Source organism: Haliotis rubra, unplaced genomic scaffold (assembly GCF_003918875.1).
Source record: "Haliotis rubra isolate DU_JTF1 unplaced genomic scaffold, ASM391887v1 Scf142, whole genome shotgun sequence".
NCBI lineage: Eukaryota > Metazoa > Mollusca > Gastropoda > Lepetellida > Haliotidae > Haliotis > Haliotis rubra.
In genome coordinates, this window is record NW_025765359.1 from 1,003,282 (window position 1) to 1,026,710 (window position 23,429).

Sequence of the window (23,429 nt, forward strand, 5' to 3'; positions counted from 1 at the left end):
ATTCACTGAAAGAGTTTATTAATGTTTCTGTACAGGAGATACTTGGTAACAGCTGTCTTCAGTTGTGAAAATCAGCATTGCTTCATTTTCTATGCAAACACTCAATAATAAATCCAGAAATAAATCGCAATGGATATCCTCAGTGAGTCTGCTAAGGCATTTTAATTGTGGAGCATCTGCTACAAAATAGTCAATACAGGCTTGCATAATACGTATTTTATAAGAGAAAAGGCACAGGTCAATTTACAAAATTTTAACAATGTTGCATGAGAGGGAAAGTAATGAATATTTTCTGCATTATTTTCAGCCCTCAAAATTCAGCAATTATTTCCTGTATAATTATTGTTAACATTAAATGTTAAATCTCCTGCTCCAGATAGCTCTTACTTTCTTAATATTTGAAAATTAAGTATTTAATTCTTGTCAACCTGTACTGAAAGTGTTTCTTGGTAACATATTGTAGTAGTTTTCAATGAGAGATGGTTATTCCGACACCTCAACAAATGACCTTGACCCCTGCCTTCACTCCTTAAACTGACCAACCACTGCCTGTTGGCTTTCAGCCCACTGCCCCAGACGAGCCATCGTCCAGTCCTTCGAATGGGTTAAGTGGCTGACGGTTCTTCTTTCTCTTCCTCTTTTTCTTCTTTGACCTTGCTTCTTCTGCTTCCTTCTTGGCTGTATCCTCCATAATGGCGACACGTGGTTTGATCTTCATTTCTGCTCTCTTTAAGGAGTAAGATCTGTCATTCTTCAGATGGTACCTTAAAGATGGATGGAAAAAATAGAACAATTCAATGACTTTGCAACAAAGAGAATGGCTAAATTCACCCCCAAAATACACATTGCTATGCAATTTATGGGTGTGAAGGCCATTTTCTGGTGTCCCCACTTGGTGATTTTTCTGGAATATTGCTAAAAGCAGCCAAAAACCATACTCACTCACTCACTGTAATTTGTGGTATTTGAAATTATCACTAAACGATGCAAGTAAAATAACATGATATTGGAATATGTTATTCCTGATATAATACTGGTTTCAGATACAATTTATTCCTACCATACCATTAAATTCCATGAAATTATATTAATACATACTTTCCAACTGAATCAGCTGTATATAAGGACAAAATGTGAGCACACCTGATTGCTATTTTGCTATTACTCACTCACTCACTCTCTCTAACATCCTGTATTCTATAACCTACCAGATGATAACCTATTTTGATAACTCCATCGGGTGTGATGTTGTTCTTGCCTCTCTTATAGAACACTCCATGCAGGGACGACGCTCCACACTGAACACTCTGCACTCTACGCTGTCCACACTGAGGTCTCCTCTCTCCACCTTCTGCTCTCCACACTCCATGCTCTGCTCTCCACGCTCACACTCAGCTCTCCACGTTCCCCACTCCACTCTCACTCCATGCTCCGCTCTCCACACTCCACGCTCTGCTCTCCATGCTCCATGCTCTGCTCTCCACACTCCACGCTCTGCTCTCCACGTTCCACTGTCCTCTCTCCATACTCACACCCACACTCAGCTCTCCACGTTCCCCACTCAACTCTCACTCCATGCTCTGCTCTCCACACTCCTCGCTCTGATCTTCATGCTCCACTCTCCTCTCTCCACACTCACACTCAGCTCTCCACGTTCCACACTCCACTCTCACTCCATGCTCCATGCTCCGCTCTCCATGTTCGTCTCTCCACTCTCCACGTTCGTCTCTCCGCTCTCCACGTTCCACACTCCTCTCTCATTACACACTCTATGCTCCACTCTCCATGTTCCACTCTCCTCTCTCCACATTCCACGCTCCACTATCACTCCAGGCTTCATGCTCTGCTCTCCATGCTCCACAATCCACTCTTGACGCTCCCCTTTCTACACTCCAGCCTCTGCTCTCCGCTCTCCGCATTCCACACACCACTCTCCATGCTCCATGCTCCACTCTCCACGTTCCACACACCACTCTCCACGCTCCATGCTTCACTCTCCACATTCCACGCTCCACTCTCCCACATTCCACGCTCCACTATCACTCCAGGCTTCATGCTCCACTCTCCATGCTCCACGATCCGCTCTTGACGCTCCACTCTCCACACTCCACTCTCCGATCTCTGCTCTCCGCACTCCACACACCACGCTCCAGACTCCACACTCAACACTCACCAGATGATACCGTTGATAACCCCATCAGGTGTGATGTTGTTCTTCCCCCTCTCATAGAACACACCATTCAAGGACGAGTAATGACAAGCCTTGAACCACCACCCCGACCGATCCTTGTTGGCACAGCTTGTCCACCATTGGTCATTGTCCTTGTCAGGTGTGCTGAATGGCATCTTGTTGTGGTACTTGAGGGAGTCTCCAGCAGTGCCTTCGTATCCTGACACGTGCAAGGGGTAGAACTCATCTTCGGGGGCCAACATTGAAGTAGTCATAAAGAGCGTAGGTGTGGTCGTTGTTCCAGTCCCAGATCTCCACCCTGAGGGTGTAGTTCATGCTGCGTGTCATGTGGTAGATGTTGTCAAGACCCAGCCAGAACTCTGTGTTCACGTTGCCGAATCCGAAGGCGTAGTCGTCCCACTTGCGTGTGAAGTTAACCGTTCCATCTACACGGCGCTGTATCACTGTCCAGCCGCCAGTTGTAGTATCCATGTCGCAGTAGGCGTTGATGACGAAGTTGTTTGGCAGCTTGAGAGGATAGATGCCGCTGATGTTGATGCCACTCATCTTGAGTTCATTACAGTCTGTTGCCATAGGAACAAATAGAAAAAGATCAATATTTATCAGTTTAGAGTGATAAATACAATAAAGCCCTGTTCATCCAGATAACTAATTAGACTATTGAGATCGTAATTGCTGTATTTGTTTGTAAAACAATCTGTAATAAGCCTAAGACAACAAAAATTGTCATTTAAATCTGATCTGAAAGTCCACGGAGCTGGCCAATCTACAAGAACCCAATGTGCAACAATCGGAACCAGCCTCTCAGACAGACTGCATAGCTAAAGACTTGACCAGACTGTAGAGCATAGTGAAACCTACCTCTGGCTACGGGGATGTCACTCAGAGCTGGGAAACCCCTGACTCGGGTGACCTTCGGGTTGACGCTGTTGGAGATTCGGCTCAAGTCACGTGACAACTTGCCCTCTAGACGAGACACCATGCTGCAAGGATTAATTATTGTATGTGAGTCTAGTGCATTGATAGTGAGTCGTGTTTGACTCACATTTAACAGTATTTGGGTTGACAATGTTGGAGATTCGGCTCAAGTCACGTGACAACTTGCCCTCTAGACGAGACACCATGCTGCAAGGATTAATTATTGTATGAGAGTCTAGTGCATTGATAGTGAGTCGTGTTTGACTCACATTTAACAGTATTTGGGTTGACACTGTTGGAGATTCGGCTCAAGTCACGTGACAACTTGCCCTCTAGACGAGACACCATGCTGCAAGGATTAATTATTGTATGTGAGTCTAGTGCATTGATAGTGAGTCGTGTTTGACTCACATTTAACAGTATTTGGGTTGACAATGTTGGAGATTCGGCTCAAGTCACGTGACAACTTGCCCTCTAGACGAGACACCATGCTGCAAGGATTAATTATTGTATGAGAGTCTAGTGCATTGATAGTGAGTCATGTTTGACTCACATTTAACAGTATTTCATTTATATTGCAATTCTCCTGCTTAGGCTTGGAAGAAAGCTCAAACAGATGGCGGTTATGATGCATATTACTGTGGCCAAATTGTGGGTAGCATTCTTGTTGACCTTGGGAAAACAAGTCTCAGATGTTTGCATATTTTCCCCTGCACTCAGCAAATATCTTACTACAGTGAAACCCGCCAACACTGGCACCTGTCTAATCCGGCACACTGTTAAAACTGACATTAAATTTTGGTCATGCCATTTTACAACAATATTATGATCATTAAAACATTGTCTAATCAATCCGGCACCTGTCTATTCCGTATTCAGGCACGACTTTCCAGTCCCAACAAGCAATTTTAAGTATAATTAACACTGTCTAAACTGGCATGGGTATGAACAGTCCAATCAAGGACCAGTAATCTAATACACTAATTAATCCTCTTGGCACGCCAGATAATCAGGAAGTAGAGATTGCGCGGTGAATCAAACACTCTAAACCGGCATGGGTATGAGAAGTCCAATCAAGGTCCCTTAATCCAATACACTCCTCTCGGCACGCTAGATTATAAGAGATAAAGAGATCGAAAAGTGTAAATGGCAGCAAAGACCATATATGGTCTCTGATGGCAGCCATGTTGGAAAATGATCGTCACTGTCTAATCTGGCACCCTGTCTAAACTGGCATTTTATTTCGGTCGCGTGGGAATCTGGTTTAGACAGGTTTCACTGTATATGACAGCAGTCAGTAAATACCGGTAATCAAGTCTATATCAGATAATCCAAAGTTTTAACATTGTGAATATCGATTTATGCAATTGGGATACAATGACATGTGTCAACCAAGTCAGAGAGCCTGACCGCCCGATCACAATTAGTCACCTCTGACGACAAGCATGGGTTACTGAAGACCAATTCTAACTGGGAGCTTCTGAGATGTAAAATCCCAACAACGGTATCCTGAGCAGAGGATTCAGCTCTGAATGGTTACAATGGGAATAAAACAAAATTTACTTTTCGTCTTGTTAACTAAAATCAGCAATAAAAAAGACTGAATGCAGTCTAATTAGGGAAAATCTCTTTCAAAGAAACTTGAAATAGATTATAAAATAAACATAAAGCAGTGTCATCCTTGATTATCCAGAGTCCACAAATATGAAACTTCTGCCACTTCTGGCTGTTATATTGAAAGTATATTGATATCTCATGTTACCTTGAGAGAGATACTACTTTTGAAAGGTAAAGCATGCTTGTAGGTTGTACAACCGAATTGTAAAACCTGCTTGGAGGATTCACACTTGAAGTGTAAGACATAATTTGGTATGAACAGTCTTCAGTGTGCTTCTACTGTTTATTTTTGACTACTTATAAGTCAAGATTTTTATATGAATTGAATGAGTTTAGTTTTATGCCATACTCAGCAATATTCCAGCTATATGGTGGCGGTCTGTAAATAATTGAGTTTGGACCAGACAATCCAGGGATCAACAGCATGAACATCAATCTATGCAATTGGGATACAATGACATGTGTCAACCACGTCAGCGAGCCTGACCACCCGATCCCATTAGTCGCCTCTTACGACAAGCATGAATTACTGAAGATCAATTCTAACCCGGATCTTCACGGGTTTATCATCCAAAACTGTGTTCCACAGGAGATATCGCTTGTGGTGAGATCAAACGATATCTCCTAGGAGATATCGTTTTGACAGTAGATTTTGTACAATGCACTGACAATGCTATGACGTCATGTACTTGATGACGTCACAATGCTATGACATCGCTGCACTGCAAGTCTAATGGCAGTACCATGTTCAGAGATGTACATTTTTCATTGAAAATTAATGAAGAGTGATTTTGGATGATAAATAGAATCTCACCCTCGTGTCTTCTGATATCAAATATATCAACACTCATTGATAAAAGTAAAAATATCCTTGGCAAGCCACGGATATTTGTAACTTTATCAACTCGTGTTGATATAATTGATATCAGAAGACACTTGGGTGAGATTCTCTATTTATATGAATTGAACCAGCGACCACATACATGGTTTTCTTTTCTGAGATGCATACTCGTGAAGTCAGCCCATATAGCTGTGATCAATTTTGATGACCCAATCTTTAACTATGTCATTGTTCCATGACCACCTACACCCCCTCTCCCCACACTCACACCCTCCCCATATAGCTGTGATCAATTTTGATGACCCCCCTCTTTAACTATGTCATTGTTCCATGACCACCCTCACCCCTTCTCCACACACTCACACCCTACCCCCAATAACTGTGATCAATTTTGATGACCCCCTCTTTAACTACCCGGTATGTCATTGTTCCATGACCACCTAACCCCCCACGTCTCGCCCCTCACCCACCCCCAACCCCCATCAATGAATCTCACTGTCAGGTTTGAAGTATTTCAGTAATTACTTCCTACATGTGCACCGCATCTCAATGGGATATTTGTTCGCTGCAACGATTCATACATGCACAGGAATCTTCACTCTGAATCTGCCATCAATCATGAAGCACCTGCCAAGACATGCTTTTGTTTTCTCAGCTTAACTTTTCAACTCCAAATATTTAGATGTGTACATTTTTGTTTTCATTATCAACAATAATTTTTATTTATTGTGACCTTCAGACATTCTTGCAAGTTATAGATGGGTGTGCTGTTGTTTCCATCAACAGACTGTTTTGTTAAAATAAATCATTAACTTCAGTTCCAAGAAGAACACATGTCGGAAGTCTGTGACAGGATATCTCTTGCCATCTGATACTCTCACTCTTTTTTAAATTTTAATTTCATTCTTGAATGTCTGATGTGTTTAGTTTATAACACAATATTGTACATTCTTTGTATTTATTCTGCTGAGAAGTGCAAAACTTACGTATTGGGTTGATTTTCAATAATATTCCAAAGAAATGGCTTTTGGCTATACTAATGCTCTTGATCCAAGCAGAAGTCCAAAAATTTCAAATGTAAGAGAAAAAACAATAAACCAACCAAACAACCATTCTAGTTGGCGCCTCATAATGGTAACAGATGTTACAACTCACATCCGTTGTTATTGCCCAGTACAGTCTCCTCCAGTGAAACTTTAGTGAGTGAGTGAGTTCAGTTTTACGCCGCTTTTAACAATATTCCAGCTATATCACGGTGGGGACACCAGAAATGGGCTTCACACATTGTAACCATGTGGGAAATCGAACCTGGGTCTTCGGGGTGACGAGCGAACGCTTTAACCACTAGGCTACCCCACCGCCCCCCTAATTACATTAAACTCGGTTAGCACCACGTTTTATGGCTAGCGTCACTGGTCAAAACGTTGTGTTTAACTTTTTCGATTGAAATATGTCTCTGCTTGTCTCACAATCAAACAGCGACAGGACAGTGTTCACAGTCTCATAATGCATCTGTGGCAGCTTCATCTGCATGTATTGATCTACATTTGTGTTGGAAGCAAATACCGGTATGTGATGTTCATATTGCCTATCTTGTTTTCGATAGTCACAAATTTCATTGAAATTAAGATGAGGGAAGATGTTTAACCTGAATGTAAACCATCGTGAAACCTTTTCATCATTTGTGTTTGTGGTAGCGTACATCTTAACGTAGGGGGCAGACACATCAATAGATGTTTTAGATGCGATGTTTCAGTATAGATTCTTATACCATCATCAAGCAAGAGTGAAGTACTACAGCACAGGGGGCGGTGGGGTAGCCTAGTGGTTAAAGCGTCCGGTCGTCCCGCCGAAGACAACGGTTCGAATCCCCACATGGGCACAATGTGTGAAGCCTATTTCTGGTGTCCCCCACCGTGATATTGCTGGAATATTGCTAAAAGTGTCATAAAATCATACTCACTCACTCACTCACTACAGCACAGAACAGACTTATATGCATAAACAGGGATTAAATGAAAACAACATGTGAGTGATTGGGTGAGTTTAGTTTTATGCTGCACTCATCAATATTCCAGCCATGGGCCAGACAATCCAGTGATCAGCAGCATGAGCATCGATCTACGCAATGGGATATTATGACATGTGCCAGTCAAGTCAGCGAGCCTGACCACCCGATCCCGTTAGTCTCCTCTCCGACAATCATGGATGTGCTGAAGACCAGTTGTAACCTTGATCTTCATGGGTTACAAACAACATGTAGGGATGCAGGTTTAAGAAGTTGCCAGACATAAAGTATCTTACTTTCCTATTGCTCACCACATGTGAAGGTCTGGGTTAGAATGTACCTTCAGCAACCCATGCTTGTCATAAGAGGCGACTAACGGGATCTGGTGGTCAGGCTCGCTGGCTTGGTTGACATATGTCATCGGTTCCCAATTGCGCAGATCAATGCTCATGCTGTGGATCACTGGATTGTCTGGTCCAGACTCGATTATTTACAGACTGCCACCATATAGCTGGAATATTGCTGAGTGCAGCATAAAACTAAACTCACTCACTCACTCCTATTACAGTGGAAGCTGTCAAAACCAACAGCTGTCTAATCCAGCAAGTTGTCAACACCGGCATAAAATCTCAGTCCTGTCCATGGCCAGTACATTTATCATCATTTAAAAGCTCTGCAATCTGGCAGCTGTCAATTCCGGATCTCGGCATGAAATGAGCCACCGGAATATGTGTTTATACAGTAATCAGCGCTGTCTAATCTGGCACATAGCGAGGAATCGGCAAGATGTGTATTGTCACCAATTAATCCTTTGCTGAAACTACATGGTTGCCGACAAAGATAATTTAACCTTAGTTCAGTATGGGTGTACTTGTACATGTAATTAGTGAAAACTGGCACTCATGAGGGATGTAAAATAAGTGAATATGAGCTGAAATCTCTGTCTTTTATTGTCAATGTGTGCAGTAATTGAGATAACCACGTGATCCAGCAATGTATGTGAAAGTGACAAAACTCATTCAGTTCTAGTCGTAGGTAACTGTGTCAGCTCTACAATTCCCGCATGCTGTCTAAACCGGATTATTTCTTCAGTCCCGACGAGTGCCGGTTTAGACAGCTTTCACTGTACTCACCAACTTCTAAAATGCCAATCAAACAGATCAATTGTCAGTAAGTATTAAATCAATCATCTTAGACAAAGAAATCAATTCTGTTACCTGACGAGGTTATTAATCTGCACGTCTCTCTGCACCCGGTCCTGGGTGGTGTCAAACTGGATCCTCTCCAGGATCATACACATGTGCTCGTTCTGCATTGCTGGCGGCAGGCTCCGAAATCTGTTTGTTGTGCACTGGTTCTCCTGGGCCAGCGTTGTCACTGCCGTTGCTCCCAGGAACAGCAGCGACAACAGAAGTCGCATGATGACGGCTGAGTTTATCTGCAAGACACATTCCATCATTAGGCCATAAAACTGATGGTTTGTTTGCAGTGTGTGAAATAATTTCAGTATATTCCTGGCTAGGTGGTCTAGCCTATTATACTACATCCTTAAAATTTAAGAAATAAACTGTTACTAGTTGACAAATAAACTGATATATTGGTTGACAACAAACATATATTGGTTGACAAATAAACTGTTCCTATTTGATGAATAAGCTGTTATTGCCTGACAAATCAACTGTTATTAGTTGACAAATGAAATGCTATTGGTTGACAAAAAAAGATGTCATTGGTTGACAAAAAAACAGATATTGCTTTACAAATTGACTTGTAATGCTTGAGATATAATCTTATATTTCTTGACAAATAAACTTTATAGCATGTAAGATTTTTAAGTTACTGTCACAAAAGTGAATAATGTTCATTTGTCTGAGAAGCTGTGTTAGCGGTCTTAGGAAAATCCTGCCATTCCGTTTAGAATCTTGTATTTCAACTGGTTCTTGATACTGAAACTGTGACGGAAACTTTACCTAATACACATAACAACACTGATACACAAGAAATCATGTACTAAGAAGCTTGTCTTTGACAAATCCACAATCAAGACAATTTGAAATGCTGATAATGTCTAAAAAGATGTGGGGCGGTGGGGTGGCCTAGTGGTTAAAGTGTTCGCTTGTCACGCCAAAGACCCGGGTTCGATTCCCCACATGGTTACAATGTGTGAAGCCCATTTCTGGTGTCCCCCACTGTGACATTGTTGGAATATTGCTAAACGCGGCGTAAAAATCAACTCACTCTAATAGATTTTGCTGCATAACATATTTTAGGCTGAAAACTTGCCAAACAATTTCACAACTTAGAGAGTGTATAGTCATATTCAGTGACATCGTCACAGACATGCCATCTTCAGGATAATGCTAGGACTGCTGGCTATTATATTATGCTACGAGTATAGTAGTATAAATACGTATAACCTTAGTGTTGATTATACATATTTTATATTTATAGAGCAAACACTGTAATTAAAATTACACAATGCTAGGATATATTTCTTTGGGTTAAATAATAGTATTCTGTATTAAATTTTACTGATGACTGCATCAGAATTCATCCTGTTATATTATTGTGGATGTTTGAACTTGATCGCTGGGAAACGTGTGAGCTGATTGCTATTTCTGGCTCAAATACACACGGTAATCTTAATCCCTGCAAATTATACAGAGCAAAAACAACTTAGAACTTAACAGGTAAATAATCATGTCTAGTGATGTTTATTTGCAAATTGACGTCTTTACTGACAAAGTCGTTTTCTGTTGTTTGTTCACGCGAAGTGATACGATGTTGTTTTCTTACCCCTGGAAAAAGTTTGACGAAAGCGTAACCCATAGATAAGCAGACTCCCTTTTATAGACCAGGTTTTTTATCGTCATAATTCGGCTTATCTATGGTAATATACGGTACTAGTGGTTTGTACTTTAGATCACAGTTCCATATTTAGCATCCTTTCCCCACCCCAGTATTGCAATGCTAATCATCCCTACATGCCTACTATGACTGACTGACTGACTGAGTTTGGTTTTACGCCGCTTTTAGCAATATTCCAGCAATATCAAGGCGGGGGACACCAGAAATGGGCTTCACACATTGTACCCATGTGGGGATTTGAACCCGGGTCTTTGGCGTGACGAGCCAACGCTTTAACCACTAGGCTACCCCACCAGCCCCTGCCTACTATGAAGCCCATGATTGTCAGAATAGCTCAGAGACATGGAGATTTAATTGTGCAAGTTCAAGTTGGACAGCGAGAATGAATTTTGTAGTTGTTTTGAAATAATAATGGGACACACACACATTCAGTTCATTATACATGTATATTATTATCATAAATCTCAATTTATAGAATCTCTAATTGATCTGATCTGTGCGATTTTATTTTAGTCATTACATTAAATCTTCACACAGAATGTTTTTTCCGAAACCAGAGATTTCAGGAACAAACAAACCCTTAGAATTCCGACGAGAATATACAGAGTTGTTGTTTCAGTAAGAACATGTGACAATCATTAATCTTTGTCCACATGTGACGTTCTATTTTAAGGTGGTGGTGCATGTGCGGTTATTGAAAACCCATGGTAGGATATGGCTTAAGTTGTCACATGTGAAATTTGGTAAAAATATTTACCGAAAAAATATTTAGTACATTTTTCGGTTGTCTTAAAATTGAATAGCGACAAGCGGTAATTGTGTGGTAAACAGCCTGAGGATATGGCCCATGTTGAGTTTATTAACTTGAGTGGATTGAGGCTGCAAAAGCTTTTTTTGAAAAATAATCTTTTATTGCTTTAAGTTATTTGAAAGAGTTAAGTCTAACAGTGAAATTTAGTTTAGGAAGAACTGTTGATGAACTGAGAGAAATTTTGCTAATTAGGTAATAAACAATCTTCAAAAAGTGACATTTAAGTAATAAATCTGTGATATATTCCTACTTCTCTAAATGAGACATAGGAATAACAAAGAATATTATCATACAGCAATATGTTTGACAAATTTTAAAGGATGATTTGAAATGATAGAATTTTGAAATAATTTGTCATCCTAATAAATGTAATTGGTTTTGGTTTTAGATTTTAAAAATGAAATTAAAATGGTAACTGTGTTGGAAGAAAGAGTCCACTTACCTCTGTTCAGCGAAATACAGCAGAGGTGGGTGCTGCGATGGAGATGTTACGCTGTCAAGTGTTGAAGGCTTACTGAGCCAGACTTCATGACCACCCAGTAGAAAACAGTGCCCCCTAGTGGGGTCTTTGGGTATCGCTCAAAATGGCCGCCAGAGATTGGAGCGACTCTGACAACAGACTTGCCAGATGGACATCATTACGGAAGGCAAATGTCAACGTGGCCACAGATGCTGAGGGCGCTTCAAACCGATTATTTGCTTCGGGGACTTTATAAATATTGTTTTCACATTTGTTAGGTGTAAATATTTAGAGATTTTGAATGATATTCTTAACTGAAACCTTGTTGGTCAGATGGCATAATGGTTGCAGTGCACCTTTGTCTTGCTGAAGGTTTTGGATTGGTTCCAATGTTTGGGACTAAGTTTTGCTGTCTCCTGACATGATGTTGCAGGAATATTAGTAAAAGTGGCATAAAACAAAACTCACTTGTAACCTCAATAACAACTTTTGACTTCAAGTGAGTGAGGTGCGATGGGGTAGCCTAGTGGTTAGAGTGTTTGCTTGTCACGTGAAGACCTGGGTTTGATTCCCAACTTTTGTACAATTTGTGAAGCCCATTTCTGGTGTCTTCTGCCATGATGTTGCTGGAATATTGCTAAAAGGGACATAAAACCATACTCACTCACTCACTCACTCAAGTGAGTGAGTGAATAGGGTTTAAAACTGTTATAAATAAATAAAACTGTTATAAATACTGTTTGGTACATATCACTAAATGTTGGCTGAATGTGGAAAGAAACCCAAACAAGTGACAGAGATGGTAAATGCTTTCCTGTTCCCCATAACTACAAATATGGTACTGACAAACCACTGATTATAATCAGGAGTTCAGGGTTCATCCTCTGTCAGCACCTTCTTCTACTGGGCCAACCATGTCTTCTTTTAGTGAGTGAGTATAGTTTTACGCCTCTTTTAGCAGTATTCAAGAAATATTATTAGTGATGGATGAAGAGGGTCCATATATTGAGCCTTCTTTGCAATGAGCAAACACTTTAACCCAGTGTAGGAAAGATAGCCCGTCCCAACGTCCGAGACGGGTGAATTTTGTGGAGGACGGGTTAAAAAATATCTAGTCCGTCCTCATGTCGGGTCAATTTTAACAAACCAATGACATGTATATAATGATTATAACCTTTTTGAATATTTACTGCCGAAGGTGTTTTATTTATATTTGGAGGACAGGCTAGATTTTGGCAGGACTGGTAAAAAATTTGACCTGCCAGTCCTGTGGACAGGCTAGATTTTCTACATCTTTCCTACACTGTTTAACCACTAGACTTTCAACCACCCCTCCCTCAATTAGAAAGTTTGGTGAGGTAGCCTAGTGGTTAAAGTGCTCACTCATCACCCTGAGTGAGTGAGTGAGTTTGGTTTTACGCCGCTTTTAGCAATATTCCAGCAATATCACGGCGGGGGACACCAGAAATGAGCTTCACACAATGTACCCATGTGGGGATTCGAACCTGGGTCTTCTGGCGTGACGAGCGAACGCTTTAACCACTAGGCTACCCCACCGCCCTCTCATCACCCTGAATATCTGGGTGTGATTCCCCACGTCAATGAAATGGGTGAAGTCCATTTCCACAATATTGTTGAAAGAACAAAAGCAGAGTAAAGCCGTACAGTTGACTCCTAGTCACTCAAGGTTTAGGCAGGGCGGTGGGGTAGCCTAGTGGTTAAAGCGTTGGCTCATCACACTAAAGACCCGGGTTTGATTCCCCACATGGGTACAATATGTGAAACCCATTTCTGGTGTCCCCCGCCATGATATTGCTGGAATATTGCTAAAAGTGGCCTAAAACCATACTCACTCACTCACTCACTCAAGGTTTAGACCCAGCCAGAATCCATCATAATGGATGTTTCTCTGAAACAGTCGTGTTTCTCAATCGGCCTCGACTCCCACTGAGACACAGGTGACCCTCAGCTGAGGTCAGACCTGGTCAGTCAAAGCTCCACACACAATACAATGGAAGAAAGTCACATAAAGAATTCATGTTTACAGCTAACTACATTCTTACATAGTATAATTTTATTTACTCAGCATACCTGGCATGCATTGGGAATGATATAATGCCCGATCTGCATTCATGGAAAATACAAAGCCGTCTGAAATATGAAGGATGACCTTTAACCATTATTAGCTTTTGAAAATATAAAAAACAATAAAATGATATTGATTGTTGTAAACATACATGCACTTTCGCATGTAAACAGGCAGTAGACAAGTGGTAAATGTTTCACGATGCGTGTGTTTGCTCTGAAGATAAACAAAGTGAGCTGACTTATATCTGCGTAATAGCAGAATGGCGGCTTGTTGTTGTACAAAGTTTTTGTACAAGAGTTGTAAGGACTGAAATAGAAGTGGTCTAGTTCACAATGAAGTTTGAGCTCTGCCAAAACAACATTTTGTTAAATGAATATTCAAGTCAATTTTTTATTTACTATTATTACTCACAAACCATTAAAGGATGTGCTCAAAGCATACAGAGTTGTTGTATGTGGTCTTGTGTGTAGATGTGTGAGGCCCATTTCTGGTGTACCCCGCCGTGATATTGCTGGAATATTGCTAAAAGCGGCATAAAACTAAACTCACTCACTTGTGTGTAGAGCCCAGGTCTAACATGTGTTGAAGTTAAACAACATTGGATGGGTGACGATGTTCCCACAATGAAACACACGTGACAAATATGGTCTCACCCTAGGCAAGTGAGTTTGTTCATAAATTGCTATGTTCACCTAGCAGTGAATGGGTACCTGGTAGGGCTGGTAACCTAGCCCCTCACAGGCAGCTTGGGCTCTCCAGGGTAATAATGCATCAGTGCTTAGAGCATGCACTAGTGTGTTGAAACAGGCTCTTTATAAATAGCCATTATCATAGTGTTATAACCATTTTACATGGTCGCTGTTTCTGTTTGGATCCAAATTGACATATCAGCTCCATGGGAGAATCCATACGAGGGAATTGGTTTACTTACATTCATGTTGCCGTTTCATCCTACCAGGTACCCTTTGGCAGCTGGATGGTTTTACTGTGTCATGTCTTAGAACCTGGGTTGGGAGGAATCCCAAGAAACTATCAGAAGTTAATCTAATCTTAGCAAAAATACAAATTTGTGAATATGTCCCCTGTGTGGCCACACGGGGCGGTGGGGTAGCCACGTGGTTAAAGCTTTCGTTTGTCTCGCCAAAGGCCCGGGTTCGATTCCCCACATGGGTACAATGTGTACAGCCCATTTCTGCTGTCCCCCACGGTGATGTTGCTGGAATATTACTAAAAGCAGCGTAAAACCATACTCACTCACTCACTCACTGTATGACCACATACTAATTATAAGTCACAGCGTACAACAACAGAAGCAGGTTTAAGGTTGGTTACACAGGAAACTAAGGGTACTAGAAAGTTTTTCTATTTATTACCTACGAGGGTGAAAATATTGGGGTTCATATTTTTCATACGATGCCCTGGGGCAAAATATCACTTTGTCATGGTGGCGTGACGTCATGGACAATGCTATGACGTCACATGTCTTCTATGATGTTGCGTTCTACATGCGGTGACGGCGGGTAGCCAGCCTATGTTTGAAAGTAGTTTTGGGTGTATTTTTCTCAATTTGACAACTTCGGTAATAAACAGAATATTATATTCGTGCCCATATCATACTATTTTTACGACACTTTCGTGTCTAAATATCGGTATATCCCTCGCTTTCGCTTCTGGAAATACCAACATTTAGGCACTTGTGTCGTAAACATGACATGGGCACTCATATAATATCCTCTATTTACAAACCTTATCTTTGCTGATTAAAATTTCTGGAATTGGTATTTTCAGTTTAGAATTAGTCACAAACAATAAAATCTTCTTAATAAGTTTTTCGCCTAGCATTACAAGCCAGGCCAACAATTATCATTGTGTTGTGTTACCAGTTCCAGGGGAAGTGAGAATTTTAAGAAAATGAATACAATTGACAAAGATTTGTAACAGATCTGTTAATAAAAAGTTATTTTGTGTATTGGCTGTTAGAATTCTGATTCTTTATAATTATAATTATGGAACAAATTTGACAAAGTTATACAGTTATTAATGACTGTGAGACAGACTACATATCGTTTCTGGCCACATACACATCTGATATGACAATATACTTTAATATGTGGAAGTGGCGGTGGCTGAGTGGGTTAGATGGCTGACTTTGTGTGCTGGTGATTAGGTGCCTGACTCTTAGAGAGTGGGTTCAAATCCCAAAAAGTATTCAACGTAACAAATGTACTGAAATCTGTACTTTCTGGAGAATGTGTAATCCCAGATATGTTACTTTAATATTCCAAGATAATAATGTGTCAGTTTATTAATGTTGATTATTATTTCTCATTAATTTCATGATTTACTTATTGTGTTGTCAATGTCTAACAAATATAGCGTTGAGCTTTTATGCAACAATATTCCAGCAAACATGAACGGTTGACGCCGATACCGACTTGTGTCCAGTGATACAAATGTACTACGCCATCTGTTTCTTATACCAAGCTATGATTTCCAACAAGTGTTTTCATTTTCAAAGATTAAAGTCAACAGCCATCTCCTTGGACAATATCCGTCAGGTAGAAAAACATGGCCGAGGTGACGACTTGTTTACGTTTACAGGATAACATGTTGATGACACTTCCTGTTCAGTCGTGGCGGCCATTGTGGTTACTAACACCTGTGTTAACCCCGAGTTGGGCAAACAGCTCATTAACCCTTTGAGGGTTGATTTCAATAAGCTGCTGTTAATTTTTGTTTGTTATTTGTGAATATTGTTTGCTTCAAACTACATGTGTATTTGGTATTTTATACATGCTGTTGTCATGGAAACGAAATACAATGATTTTGTTTTGTTTTCAAAAGAAAATGTCAACTGTAATTTATAAACTATCCTGAAAAATGTTCAATAACCTGCAGAAGTTTTTTTTATGCCGCATGCATTGGATTTTGGAATTTGGGCAGCTGGGTGGTTCTGTGGTGTATGTGTTGCCTTGTACAGGGTTCCCACAGACATGGCAGGCCAAAATTCCCTGACAAGTAACGTAAGTCCCACAACTTTGAAAGTCAATTTCGACCTACAAAAATAGTTTAATCGTAGAATAATTGTTGTTTTAAATAATGGCTATATTTCACTACAATCACCAGTGGCTGAAGGAATGGTGTAAATCCAACTAGGGTCCATGCAGGTAGCCAAAGTACTGTAAGTCCCCATGGTCCCTGGCATGGTGATCAGCCTTCAGTTGCTGGCGATATATAGCCCATGTTTACAAAATAGTTTTCTACTTTTAAAGATATATGCTAGCTAGTTTTAACTCATATTGTGATAATCTTACTGTCCTTCGTTGACAGGGTTTTATATATTATATGTATGTATTATGAATATGGAACTAGTTTTAGTCACGATATGGCTGAATATTGCCAATGTGACTTTAAATTTTAACTCACTCACTCACCCTGACAAGTATAGATTTTTCCCTGACCATTAGAGTGTAAAAACTGGCCTCCTTCCTCCCTTTCAGTCAGTCCTAACCACCCTGTTAAGATATTTCCTTCAGACATATCATAAATACACACAGTATTTGTTAATTTATTACATTAACCAAAACATTGATATTTGTGATGAAGAAATTTTTTTCCTTGACTCTCCTGCCACAATGTTACATAATACTATTAGATACATTTGACTGTGACCATCAAATATATATTCTCAGGTGAAGTCAGTAATATATCATCTGAAAACTTTGTATTTTATATTAAAGGCTTTTGACAAAGAGCATAAATGTGAAACTAATGATTTAACTGAATTGTTTCATTCAAAGTCAGGAACACATTTCTTCATTATCACAAAATGTTGGAATTATCAACGGCGTATTTGGAAAGAATAAACATGCAAGATGTAACTTTACATTCAGTACAACCATGACAACTAGATTATGAACACCATTCAACCACTTTCAATTTTGTGAATAAACAGCAAATGTCAGAACATAGGGCATATTATAAACCTATGCTGTACTTTAACAATGAAACTTATATGGGTATTTTTGGCCAATATGGGCTTTCACAATTTGCAAGAAACCACCATAGCCATCACACTATTTATAATATTTTGGAACAGTATACAAATGAATGGAAAATTATCTGTTAACATAGTTATCTTTAGAAGAGGTGGATCTGTTGCCTATAAAGAAAAATGTTTTTGAATGGCAAACAGTTATCTATTGTTAATCACTATGCCTATCTCGGACTAGTGTTTTTCCATACTAAACAATAGTCATCAGAAGATGACAAATCCCCCGGCCCCTACAAATATGAAAGAGCAAATCGTCTGACAGTTACTTAAAGTTGAACTTCATTTTTTTTTAGACAAAGTCCAAAACGTTTCCATTGAAACCAAGAAAAATAGATAGGAAAAAAATCTGTAAATAGCAAAAGGCACCACTTTAGGTTCTGTTTGATATATCTGCCAAGTTTTGTTGAAAGATATTCAACGGTTTTCGAGTTGTGCTCCGGAAACAAAGCCCACCACTCCCTTTTAAGACTCAATCTAAAACGTTTCTATGGCAACCAAGAAAAATTAAAATGACAAAAATCTGTAAATAGTCAAAGGCACCACTTTAGGTTCTGTTTGATATATCTGCAAAGTTTTGTTGAAAAGTATTGAACCCTTTTCGAGTTATGCCCCGGAAACAAAATGATTACGGACGGACGGACAGACGGAGAAGGCGTCGACTATATCCCATATCCCATGTCGACTATATCGACAAAGCCCACCACTCCCTTTTAAGAGTCAATCTAAAACGTTTCTATGGCAACCAAGAAAAATAAAAATGACAAAAATCTGTAAATAGTCAAAGGCACCACTTTAGGTTCTGTTTGATATATCTGCAAAGTTTTGTTGAAAAATATTGAACCGTTTTCGAGTTATGCCCCGGAAACAAAATGATTACGGACGGACGGACAGACGGACAAGACGTAAAGAGAGTGTTATAAATCTGAAATCACATGCTAAGAAGGCTCAGAATTTTGGAATTTTAACCCAGAAAATATGTTTCATATTTTTTGATTCGCAAATTCAACCAATTGTGCTTCATAGAAGAATATGTCTGTTATGTAACCTGTCTGTAGAAGATGAAATTCACATTATGCTGAAAACAATACATGCCAATAATAATCTGTAAAAATATCCTTCAAGTGACTTTGTTTCCATTCTATCCTCCAGAAATGAAAATGTAATATGTCATCTAGGGCTTTATGTAAATATGCTGTTATGCTTAAAAGCAATCTCTTATCTGAACTCCCTGACTTTTCCCTGACCTGTGGGAGCCCTGTTGTAGTACTGAAGACAGAGTTTGATTCCTTGCCTTTGGAGAGAGAAAGTCTGTGTGTTAAATGATGCTTGCTTGAATAGGCTTGCCCATCTGTCAGATGACAAACATGATGATTTGTGGGTGACCTTTTATTTGAGATGACATAGCATGGTAAATGAACAGATCAGGTGCAGAACACAAACGTGGAGCCAGAGTTCTGCTGAACAAGGAAATCACAAATTTAGTATTTGTCTGTGGAGAAAGGTTAATTACAAGAACTTGTTATTTCAGGGTAAAGGGCAGCAGAAGACCTACTGGCTGGCTGGACAACGTGGGAGCCCCAGCACCGACAAGATGGTCGAACTCATCCAGCAGGAACAGAATCATCTCAAGGCCCCTGGGTTGAGGTGTGTGGTAGTGTGTGTGTGGTAGTGTGCGTGTGGTAGTGTGTGTGGTAGTGTGTGTGGTAGTGTGTGTGTGTGCATGCACACGCACAGCAGCAGCAGGTGTCAGAGTGTTGTGTGTACAGGTGTCATATTGTTGTGTGTGTTCAGCAGGTGTCATATTGTTGTGTGTGTATGGCAGGTGTCATAGTGTTGTGTGTGTTCAGCAGGTGTCATATTGTTGTGTGTGTGTGGCAGGTGTCATAGTGTTGTGTGTCCAGCAGGTGTCCTAGTGTTGTGTGTTCAGCAGGTGTCAGAGTGTTGTGTGTGTATGGCAGGTGTCATAGTGTTGTGTGTGTCCAGCAGGTGTCATAGTGTTGTGTGTGTGCAAAAGGTGTCATAGTGTTGTGTGTACAGCAGGTGTCATAGTGTTGTGTGTGTTCAGCAGGTGTCATAGTGTTGTGTGTATGGCAGGTGTCATAATGTTGTGTGTGTTCAGCAGGTGTCATATTGTTGTGTGTGTGGCAGGTGTCATAGTGTTGTGTGTGTTCAGCAGGTGTCATATTGTTGTGTGTGTTCAGCAGGTGTCATATTGTTGTGTGTGTATGGCAGGTGTCCTAGTGTTGTTTAGCAGGTGTCATATTGTTGTGTGTATGGCAGGTGTCATAGTGTTGTGTGTCCAGCAGGTGTCCTAGTATTGTGTGTCCAGCAGGTGTCATATCGTTGTGTGTGTATGGCAGGTGTCAGAGTGTTGTATGTGTCCAGCAGGTGTCCCAGTGTTGTGTGTTCAGCAGGTGTCAGAGTGTTGTGTGTGTATGGCAGGTGTCAGAGTGTTGTGGGTGTATGGCAGGTGTCATAATGTTGTGTTTTCAGCAGGTGTCATATTGTTGTGTGTGTGCAAAAGGTGTCATAGTGTTGTGTGTACAGCAGGTGTCATAGTGTTGTGTGTGTTCAGCAGGTGTCATAGTTGTGTTGTGTGTACAGCAGGTGTCATATGTGTTATGTGTGTACAGCAGGTGTCATATTGTTGTGTGTATAACAGGTGTCATAGTGTTGTGTGTGTACAGCAGGTGTCATAATGTTGTGTGTGTACAGCAGGTGTCATAATGTTGTGTGTGTTCAGCAGGTGTCAGTGCTGTGTGTGTACATCAGGTGTCATAGTGTTGTGTGTACAGCAGGTGTCCTAATGTTGTGTGTGTTCAGCAGGTGTCATTGTTGTGTGTGCAACATGTGTTATGTGTGTACAGCAGGTGTCATATTGTGTGTATAACAGGTGTCATAGTGTTGTGTGTGTTCAGCAGGTGTCATAGTGTTGTGTGTGCTCAGCAGGTGTCATAGTGTTGTGTGTGTTCAGCAGGTGTCATAATGTTTGTGTGTGCTCAGCAGGTGTCATAGTGTGTGTGTACATCAGGTGTCATAGTGTTGTGTGTACAGCAGGTGTCATAATGTTGTGTGTGTGTCAGAAGTCATAGTGTGTCAGCAGGTAGTGTTGTGTGTGTTCAGCAGGTGTCCTAGTGTGTGTGTGTGTCAGCAGGTGTCAGTTGGTGTGTCATAGTGTTGTGTGTGTTCAGAAGGTGTCATAGTGTTGTGTGTGCTCAGCAGGTGTCATAGTGTGTGTGTGTTCAGCAGGTGTCATAGTGTTGTGTGTGCTCAGCAGGTGTCATAATGTGTGAGTTCAGAAGGTGTCATAGTGTTGTGTGCTCAGCAGGTGTCATAGTGTTGTGTGTTCAGCAGGTGTCATAGTGTTGTGTGCTCAGCAGGTGTCATAGTGTTGTGTGTGTTCAGCAGGTGTCATAGTGTTGTGTGTACAGCAGGTGCTCTAGTGATTGGTATTTAGGAGTGTGTCGGTATTGTTAGTTCCCCTAGTGTCTGGAAATGATAACTGACGCTTCCATAGCAGACCAATATTATCATTCATGCATAAAACAATTTCCAATCTTTTCTCAGGATTTTTAATTTAGTTTTGTCCACAAATTTATGAAAGTTTGATCTTTAAATCAAATATGTAGAACTTGATGCTTAAACCAGAAAACTGAAAAAGAAGCTGAGTCAAGTTTGGTAAACAGTTCTCTCATTGCCCCTGTCTTGAAAAGTTAAAGAATTAGACTTGGAGTAATAAAGATTATTTATGTTAGAGTAGGGTTGGGGTTAGCCTGGCTTTAACCACAACAGAATTTAAGTGCCTCAAGTCAGAGTTTATTTTCCTCCAGTTTTTCCTGCCATTTAATCAGTCCCAGCACTACATGTTTGTTTCAGCTCCAGGTGTGTCCAGCCTGGCTTTGATCTGCATGGCCTTCACATGTCCAACAGTGGGTCTAACCTCGCCGCCACCTTCAACCAGATCACCTGCAGCCAGGACGAACTGGACAGTGACTTCAAAGCAGAGCAGGCGGCCAAAGGTCAGACATGATGGTAACAGTGGCACTCAGGGCATGAAATACATGTGGTTTTAACAGAGGTTGATTGTGTTGATTGTTAACTTGGTGTTGACTACTGTAGATCCTTGTAGGTAAATGGTATCTCCTGTCACAAAGTCAGGGTGACCTTGACAGGGAGGGAAAGGTCAGACATAGTGGAACCAAATAACACATGGAAGACACATCGGTAAACTGGTTCCACACTTGATATGAGACCCAAGTTTACCCAATAGGCAGCCAGACAAAGTTTACCGAACAGGCGTCCAGACTAAGCTGTAAAAGTGTATACTGTATCTGGGTTTTGTCGGGCAAGCAAATTTGTATATCACACTGTACCGGTGTCCAGTTGACTTTCCAATATTTATTATGTGGTTAATTTGAAAAATCAACAAGAAAACGGCTGGTATAGTGGGAAAATTATCAGGGCAAATGATTTTACATGTGCCACTGTACCGGAGTACACTAGCAATTTTAAAGTTATTTCCACCCCTGCAATCTCCATGTTACTTCTTGTATTGTAATTTCTAATGAGACATGATGTTTCCCCGTGATATTAAATGTAAACCATTTGTCCTATATAGTTTTGCTCTGTGGGTGGCAGAGTAATGATCTTCCAGCAGACGCTAATGGTTTCTCATGATTCAGTATGTAAACATGGCGTTGATCTTGTCTTGTAGGGAGACAGGGACTTAGCAACAGTCTGAGTGACATCCGTTTCATCGATGAGGATGACGACACAGAGGAGCAGTTTAACGGAGCCAGGAAACTGCCTCCAACATCAAAGAGTGCTTCACCATTAATACCAGGGGGCGATAGTAGCCTCATAAACAATCCACAGCAAGATCACAAACCTCAGCAAAACGGACCTTGTCGTGAGAAGACCGACCACCACAATGGCTCCGCCAAGGGGAAGACGTTGCTGCCATGTCTCAAGACAGGAATGTATGCCGATGTGTCAGAAACTCAGGATATGACAGCTAGTTGTTCCTGTTCCTTGCAGGGAGCATGTTCTTGTCCCATCCAACCTTCCCAAGGTCAAGGTCACTCTTAAAAATGATGTGGAGTCGTGTTTGGTATTAGGAGAAGTGATTGTGATAAGAGACTATGGTATGAACATATCTACAACTGGCATACCAAAGATAAAAACTATTGTGTTAAACACATAGACATGTGTAGTCTATTGCATACTAAAATCAGAGACCATATAATCTATTATATGCTCTCTGCTAAAACAAATAGAATTAGGTTTTGGACAGTAAAATACTGATGCTAATACTATGAATAGATTTTGTTCACTAAATTTGTTCACTAAAATGCCAAATGGTATATTAGATTTTGTGCACTAAAATAAGACAGAAACAGAAGTAGATTTTGTGCACAAATTTAGTAATACGATTAGATTGTGCACTAAATGTGTTCACAAAAATACAATCAAATATGATTAGATTTTGCGGCCTAAAGTACTAAAGTATTGCACACTACAACTATTTGCTGGGTTGAGTACAAGTTGTATTCAGATGATTACGATGAAAGTT

General features: G+C 40.5%; 2 protein-coding genes across 2 annotated transcripts in view; one reads left to right on the forward strand and one right to left on the reverse strand.

Annotated features, from left to right (window-relative positions):
* The window catches only part of LOC124269103 (soluble guanylate cyclase 88E-like), a 51,517-nt gene extending 28,457 nt beyond the window's left edge, over positions 1 to 23,060 (forward strand). Inside the window, 4 exon segments of the mRNA XM_046704121.1 lie at positions 19,386 to 19,501; positions 21,734 to 21,876; positions 22,572 to 22,836; positions 22,895 to 23,060. Coding sequence (XP_046560077.1) covers positions 19,386 to 19,501; positions 21,734 to 21,876; positions 22,572 to 22,836; positions 22,895 to 23,060 — 690 coding nt within the window.
* LOC124269085 (fibrinogen-like protein 1) lies at positions 2 to 11,827 on the reverse strand. Its single transcript, XM_046704099.1, is given in 6 exon segments — positions 2 to 764; positions 2,174 to 2,433; positions 2,435 to 2,754; positions 3,053 to 3,174; positions 8,793 to 9,013; positions 11,697 to 11,827. Coding segments are annotated over 5 exon segments (1,110 nt in total). The 5' UTR covers positions 8,996 to 9,013; positions 11,697 to 11,827; the 3' UTR covers positions 2 to 559.
* Positions 23,061 to 23,429: the final 369 nt, after the last annotated feature.